The 7900-nt window shown below is 58.7% G+C and overlaps 1 protein-coding gene across 1 annotated transcript in view; it reads left to right on the top strand.

Annotated features, from left to right (window-relative positions):
- MEX3A (mex-3 RNA binding family member A) overlaps positions 1-2714 on the top strand; it is a gene marked incomplete at its 5' end in the record, with an annotated part of 5192 nt that extends 2478 nt beyond the window's left edge. The window contains one exon of the mRNA XM_032845173.1: positions 1554-2714. Coding sequence (XP_032701064.1) covers positions 1554-2659 — 1106 coding nt within the window. The remainder of the gene's footprint in view (positions 1-1553) is intronic.
- Positions 2715-7900: the final 5186 nt, after the last annotated feature.

The following is a 7900-nucleotide window of genomic DNA, read 5'->3' as shown; positions in this document are numbered from 1 at the left end:
CCCCCCCCCCCCCCCCCCCCCCCCCCCCCCCCCCCCCCCCCCCCGCCATTCCGGGGGGCGGGGGTTAAAGAAGAAGCCTGTGAGCTCACCGCAGGCCTGGGGCTGGAGGCCCGGGGCAGAGTCATCGAGCCCTGACGGCTGGCATTGGTTTTGGGGGGAAGAGGTCATGTGGTGGGGGGATGAGAAAGGGGTCAGGGAGTGTGTACCTGGAGAGGGGTGTGAACATGTGTGCGGGTCCCTGGGGGGCAAAAGTTGTGGGTGTGTGGAGGAGTGTGCCCTTTGAGGGCCGGGGATGTTGGAGGTTGGAGCATGGGGTGTATGGAAGGTCAAACACAGGCCATCCATGTGCGTGTGTGTGTGTTGTGGCACGTGTGTGCACGTGCATGTGCATGCGTGTGCACCCTGGGTGTGCACCGCCAGTACTGTTTAGATAAAGGCACACAGTGCATCGTGACTCTTAGGTCCATGTGTGTGCGAACTCACACACGTGTAGCATGTGTGCCCCGAGAAAGCGCATGAGCCTGGCTGTGCGTGAAGCTCAGGGCAGGGAGAGGGAACTTGGGAGAGGAGGAGAGGGGCCCGCCCGTTGGCCATCGTGTGACCGCAGCCTTGAGAGATGCCGTGGCGGTGCCAGCCTCCCTGACTCTTCTCTTCCCCTTCTCCCTCTTTGTCTCTCTTTGTCTCGGCTTTCCTCTTTCTCTTCCTGCCTCTCCCTGCAGTCTTTGAGCTGGAACCCACTCCTGCTTCAGAGCACGAGGATGGGTCCCCCCAATGCCTCAGTCCCCAGCCTGGCTCGGCTCCCCTGCCCCCAGCGGACAGAGTGGCCGGAGTGTCCATGGGGGGTCAGGGGTGGGCCCTCAGACATCATTCTCTGGCATCTCCATGCTTCTTTCCCTCTCGAAACTCTGGTTCTCAGACCCTGCCCAGTCTCCCACACTCAGCTAGCTGCTGCAAACTTGCTGTGAATCTGGGGCCCTCTGAGAGGCATTCATGGGTGGAAGGCATGGGAGGGGGTCAGGTCACACAGCAAATGGGTGCCAGTGGTCCCTGAGTAGACCGGAGGACACTTTTAATGAATGGAGCTCAAGTCAGGAGTAGATTGTGGGGTTTTTGAGTACTTTGGGGTTCTGTGGAAAGCTCAAGGTCAGTGACAGGCTTCGGTGGTGGGAGGGAGGGGTGTGTGAGGAAGTGATCTGGAAGTCTGAGTGGAATCAGAGAAATTGAGGGCAGGGCACATGGTTGGGTGGAGTTAGTCGATTTGAGGTTAGCAGCTTGTCTGGGAGGGTCAGTGGTTTTTTTCCTGGTTGCAAGGAGTGATTGGGTTGGGAGGGTCCTGCATGGAGCCGGAGGGAAGGCTGGCACATTTGGAAATCTGTGGTTGACGTGGCGGAGATCCGAGAGGCGCTGGGCGGACTGCTGGAGGCGGGGTGCGCTCGCCCCCGCGGCCGGGAATCTCGGGGTGGCGATGGGGGAGCGGACTGGCCCCGGCGCACACCTTCTTGCCCTGTGAGTTTCCTTCTCTCTGCACTTCCCACCCCCACCCCCCATCCCAGGCTGCAAGATTAAGGCTCTGAGGGCCAAGACCAATACGTACATCAAGACGCCGGTGCGCGGCGAGGAGCCCGTGTTCATGGTGACCGGACGGCGGGAGGACGTGGCCACAGCCCGACGGGAGATCATCTCAGCGGCCGAGCACTTCTCCATGATCCGCGCCTCGCGCAACAAGTCCGGCGCCGCCTTTGGCGTGGCTCCCGCCCTGCCGGGCCAGGTGACCATTCGCGTGCGGGTGCCCTACCGCGTGGTGGGGCTGGTGGTGGGCCCCAAGGGGGCCACCATCAAGCGCATCCAGCAGCAGACCAACACGTACATCATCACGCCGAGCCGCGACCGCGACCCGGTGTTCGAGATCACGGGGGCGCCGGGGAACGTGGAGCGCGCGCGCGAGGAGATCGAGACGCACATCGCCGTGCGCACCGGCAAGATCCTCGAGTACAACAACGAGAACGACTTCCTGGCGGGGAGCCCCGACGCCGGGCTGGACAGCCGCTACTCCGAGGCCTGGCGTGTGCACCCGCCCGGCTGCAAGCCGCTCTCCACCTTCCGCCAGAACAGCCTGGGCTGCATCGGCGACTGCGCCGTGGACTCGGGCTTCGAGGCGCCGCGCCTGGGCGAGCAGGGCGGGGACTTCGGCTACGGCGGCTACCTGTTCCCGGGCTACGGCGTGGGCAAGCAGGACGTGTACTACGGCGTGGCCGAGACCAGCCCCCCGCTCTGGGCGGGCCAGGAGAACGCCACGCCCACCTCGGTGCTCTTCTCCTCCGCCTCCTCGTCGTCGTCCTCGTCCGCCAAGGCCCGCGCCGCGCCCCCGGGGGCGCACCGCTCCCCCGCCGCCTCCGCGGGGCCGGAGCTGGCCGGCCTGCCCAGACGCCCGCCGGGGGAGCCGCTGCAGGGCTTCTCCAAACTGGGCGGCGGCCTGCGGAGCCCGGGCGGCGGGCGGGACTGCATGGTGTGCTTCGAGAGCGAGGTGACCGCCGCCCTGGTCCCCTGCGGACACAACCTCTTCTGCATGGAGTGCGCAGTACGCATCTGCGAGAGGACGGACCCGGAGTGTCCCGTCTGCCACATCACAGCCACGCAAGCCATCCGAATATTCTCCTAAGCCCCCTGCCCCGGGCCTCCGGGCTCCCTCCCTGGGCCGAGGGCGCCCCCACCTCCACCCCCCCCCCGCCCCGCCCTGGATCTGTTTTCCACCTGGGCCTTTTGGAAATCAGTGGGCTCAGTGGGCAAGGTGCTTAGACGAACTCGATCCGTGGGGAGGGGGCGGGGAGGCGATGGTGGCTGGGGTGCGGTGGGGTGGGCCACCTTCAGAGCCTCTGGCCACCCCGTCCTGGAAAGGTTGGGAGGGGGCCAGGCAGGAAATTTTACTAGAGTTACAACTCTGATACCTCAACACTCCCTTCTATCTGGAAGCAGCTACGAGAAAGTTTTGTTTGGCTAGAGGGGGCCGCTAAGGCATTCTGACCCCCTCTGCCCAGCCCCCCATCTGCGCCACACCACCCCTTCCTCTCTGGAGGGGATTGGGGAAAGGGAGGGGGAGAATTACCATCTGTATCTGGAGGTGCTCTTTCCAGCCCTCCAGCCCTCTCTGGCCCTGACCTTTGACCTCCTTATGTGACCCTTTAGACCCCCCACCACCACCCCCCAACCGCCATATCCCTGTTTGGGCATCTGCTCCTGGGTTTCCAGTGGTCTGAGGGAGTTGGGGCCCTTTCAGAAGTCTGCACAGATTCCCTGGGGTTAGAGGGGAGGCATGTCCATCCATAAAGGGCTCAGAGTTCATCTCCCCACAGAGCTGGATGGAGGGGTGTGGAGAGCAAGCTCCTCTCACCCTCTCCTCCCCATCTCTCCTCCCCTTGGGCTGTCCTCTCCTCTCCTCTCCTCTCCTCCTCCCGCCAGCTCTTCTCTTTGCTTTCCCTTGAGGGCTGTCGTCCCCAGCTCTGTCCTCCTCTGTCTCTTTCTTCCCTTCTCCCCCCTCCTTCCTGCCCCTTCTAGTCCAGCTTTGGGCTCACCATCCCCTGGGGGGGAAGTAGGGGAGAAGAGCATTTGGATGAACCCCCCTTTAATTCTTCTTCTGGCACCTGGAGGCCCTCCCCACTCCTCCAAAGAAACACCTCGAATTCTTGATAGAATGTATCCCCATTCTCAGCGAAAATTTGAGGAGGGGACTAATATTGGGGTACATCAGGGGTCAAACCTCTGCCTCTACCATCTTTGGGCATTGTATTTAGGGAGCAATTCTTGGGCTGATCTTCTGGAGGCAGGCAGAGGAGAGACAGGGTCGCATGTCTGCTGTTGAAGGGACAGGAAGGAGCCTGAGGCAGGTGGAGAGGCTGGTGCACAGAGGGGCTGCTCCTCCCCCTGCCGCTCCCAGGGCCTGCGCCCCCTCTCTGGACCTGACCCAAACCCCTATTAGTGAGCAAATCATGAAGTCTCTGTCCCACCCATCGTGGTTGTGGGGAGAGGCTGGGGCTTCAGAGAGAGTTCAGTCCTGGACCAGGCGGGATTGGGGTGGACATTCTGGTCCGGTGTTGCTAACAAGCCTAGCCCCCCACACACACACTGCTTCCCTAAGGCTCACTTGGGGCTGCCACCAGCCTCCCACCCTCCTGGTTCCGCTGGCCGGGCCAGGAGAGGGTGGGGGATGGGAGTCCCTGGGGGGGTCTCAGGCGATTCTTGTATATAGTGGGGTGGGACTGTCCTAGGTGATCTCTGAGCACTTAGGCTCGGGGAGTCCCATTCTGTCTGATGGAGAGGGGGTGCAGGGATGGAGGTACGGGGGCGGATTTCCTCCTCTCCTTCCTCCTGTTGTGAATTCACTCACCTCTCCTCAGCCTGCCCCTCCAGACCACCAGCCAGGGAGGGGAGAGGAAGGAGGTCACAGCCAGGAAAGTGGCCTGTGACAGCTTCCCTCCTTCCCGCCAATGTGAGCCATCCCGAGATGTGTGTACAATAGAAACCAAACCAAATGGGTGCTCTCGGCCTGTCGGTTGCCGAGGGGGGTGGGGAGGGGGGTGGGAAGAAGGGATGTCTGTCTGTCGGTCCCCTCCCCCTCTCCACTTCTTACCCACAAAGGCAGAAGACTGTTAGGCTAGGGGCTCAGAAAATTCAGTCCCGCCCTGACTAATTGAGCCAAACCTAGAAACCAACGCAAAACACACATAGTGAGAGACAAAACAGAGGAGAGAAAGAGTGCGAGAGGGAGCGAGATAGGCAAACAACACAGAGGAGACAAAACAAAAATAGCAAAAAAAAAAAAAAAGCAGTTCTTTATAATTTAATATTCTATTTTAATAAAGGCGTTTATTACCGTATAAATGTAGCAAAGAACCTGGGCTAATATGAAAAAAAGACTTTTTATTAGGTAATTTATTATATGAAAAGGATATTTTATTTTATGATAAAGTGATCCTTAAAAAAAATAAAAAAACTTTAGAAGGTTTAGAATATATGTAGGGAGAGAAGAAGAAAAAAAAATACATTTGTATTCAGAGTTAAATCTTAAAAAAAAAGTGTTTTTAATATATGTTCGGGTTTACGTTCCTTTTTTCCCCCACTTTTATTTGGGGAGGAATGTCATTTGCTTTTTGTGGGGAGCGTCCTGGGATGTGTGGTGGAGATGGGGGGACTGGGGGAACCTGGTCCCTCTGGGGCCCCGAGTAGATTGGATTTCACTCCATGGGCCCCCCTCCCCGCTCCCCTCCCCCTCGGGGGAGCCGGCAGAGCCAAACAAAGAAAGGGATTAACAAGAAAGGAAGAGCGCTTGGACTGAGGATCCTGGGCTGCCCCCCACCTCCCCTGCCCTGTCCCAGGGGCGAGTGGGGAGGGGAAGTCCAGAGCTGAGGCCTAGTAGGCCTGCGGGAACCCTCAGAGAGGTGCGAGATTTAAGAGAACTAGTTTTGTTTTGTTTTGTTTTGTTTAACCAAAAATGAGAGAGAGAGAGAGAGAAGAAAAAGAAAGAAACCGAGGGGTTTAAAAGAAAAGAATACTACAAAATAATAATTATTAATAATAATAATTCAAATTTATTTCATATAATCCTAGAGAAAAAGAAAGAATTACTAGTTACTTAGTAGACGATATTCAGATAGCTTAAAGTTTAGTAGCATCGAGGGCCCCTGGGTCCAGTAGAATGTATAAAAGTTGTAACGAAAGGAAAGTAGATGAGGGACGCGGTCAAGTTCACCCTGCATGTGGGGAACCCCATCTCCAGATACCGGGCAGGAGCAGGCCGCTAGCTGAGCTCGAAGCTTCTGGTCTGCTGGGGTTGATTCTGAGAATCCTTGGATTTTTAAATTGTAGGACAAACAGATGAGGGGCTCCGTCCCCTGGGTCTTTGAAAGATGGACACTGATCCATTTCAACTACATGGGAGCTGGGCCGGCCGGGGGCGGAGGGGAAGGTGAGCGCCTTCACCTGTGCCCTTGCCCCTGGGGGCCCACCACCCTGTCTGTCCCCAGGTCTCTGCAGAGCAGTCCTTACTCCTAAGTGCTGTGTCTTCTTGGGGCTCTCGGGGAGGGTGGAGGCTTCCCAGCTCAGACCCTCCCGGACCTGCTTCTCCCAGGCCCGAGGAAGTCCTTCTTGAAGTGTAGCCTCGATTCACACCGCGGGGAATTGATTCAAGAGCCTGGTGGGTCATTCTAGAAATAGACACGCACACACCCCACCTTCCTGAGGCTTCATGAGGGCTGGGGGTCAGGCCCCTGTCCTCGATCCCACCCGGTATCCCACTTAGTTTTTGGCCTCCGTGGGATTAACAATCTCAGTCATGGCTCTTTCTCCGGGTCTGCTTTGGCTCCTAGAAGTTAGACTCCAAGAAGGACTTCCCACCCACTGGGGTACAGTGGAGATACTGTCCTTGAAGGCCTGGGAGAATGGGGGCCCCCAGGGGTATGAAGGCAGGGGGTGGGCAGCAGGGACTGGGTGGGGGGGCGCTGCCCCTAGCCCTGTGCTCCAGGCCACCTGCAGCTCAAAGTGTTCCAGATGGGGGCTGCCCCTGGTGCCCTGGCCTGGGGGGCACCTCGCCCTCCCCACAGGAAACCTGGGATCGTGGCTTTGCATGTGAGAAATCACCTCCTGTTTTCTAGCACTTGCCTTCCACCAGCCGGCCCTCCCTCCTGTCCCAGGGAGCACAGGGGACCTGCTCCAACGTCACACCTGAGGCTCTAACCCCTCCCCGGCCCTCAGCCCCCAACACATCTCCCTCTCCCCGGTTTACTCTTCTCACCCCACCTAGGGAGAGTCCCCCCTGCTCTTTTTGTCCTAGAAACCCCGCTAGTTTGGGAAGGTAGAGTCTGGGGTGGGGAGGGCTTCCCCTTCCCGCTGGAGGGTGCGGGTGGGGTAGGGTGGGAGGGGAGACAGCCCTGGGGCAGGGGGGTGGTCTCCACTGTAGAAAGTAGAGTAGGATTGTGGTCAGACTTAATTTGAGGCATCTAGTGAGGACACGTAAAAATCCACCAAGGAAAAATATTTCAGAAGCAAAATAAAGGCAGGAAACAAAACGAACCCATGGATAATCAAGTCAAAGTGATGTTGCACAAAACGCAGAGAAACCAAGAAGGGGGAGGGCTACTGTATTAAATGTGCTATTAAGAACTTAATTTTATTAAAAGTATTATTAATTAAGGCTCTGGCCTCTTTCTCCGCGTGTGGGTCTGACCTGTGGTGGGGCAGAGTGAGGGGGCCACCTCGGGAATTGCCGGGATGGGGGCAAGTGACTCTGGGGGCCCTGCCCCCTTGTGGGAAACACCATAGGGCGCTGCTTGAGTCTCCAGGTCCTTCCCTTTCCTTCCCATTTACCACCTAGTCCTCCCAGGAGTGGGGGTGTGGGTGGAGGGTGCAGCTTGTCCTACAGAGCAGGGGACGGCCAGGCCCAGGACCAAGTGCTGGGAGACCCTCCCCAGTCATCCCACTGGAGTGGGGCCTTCGCCATACCCCACACTCCCCCCTCTCTGGGGTCAGGACTGCATACTGGGCAGGAGGCTCGGACCTCCCACATCCAGGCGCACACAGACAGGGCTGGCTGTGACCCCCCCCCTTTTCTCCCAACACCTCCCCCTGCCTCCTCCCCTCACCCCTGGCATTGGAGTGACCTCAGTTCTTGGCACCAGGGCCCTGGGCACCAGATGGTGCCTGACGGTGATTTCCTTTGTCTCTCCTTCCAGATACCCCTTCTTGGCCATGCTGTCCCCCCTCCCCCACCTACCCTGGGGGTTGGCAGAGGGAAGGGTGGGCACCTCCCTCCCCCTTGGCACTGTCCCCAGACCACAGGACTCCAGAGGCAGTTGGTCCTGGAGGGCAGTGGGTGTGGTGAGGAGGCTGGGGGGTGGGGGAGGGGAACACG

Source organism: Lontra canadensis, unplaced genomic scaffold (genome assembly GCF_010015895.1).
Source record: "Lontra canadensis isolate GAN:19392208 unplaced genomic scaffold, GSC_riverotter_1.0 scaffold160, whole genome shotgun sequence".
NCBI classification, from domain to species: Eukaryota; Metazoa; Chordata; class Mammalia; order Carnivora; family Mustelidae; genus Lontra; species Lontra canadensis.
This window is presented reverse-complemented; position numbering and strand designations above follow the sequence as displayed.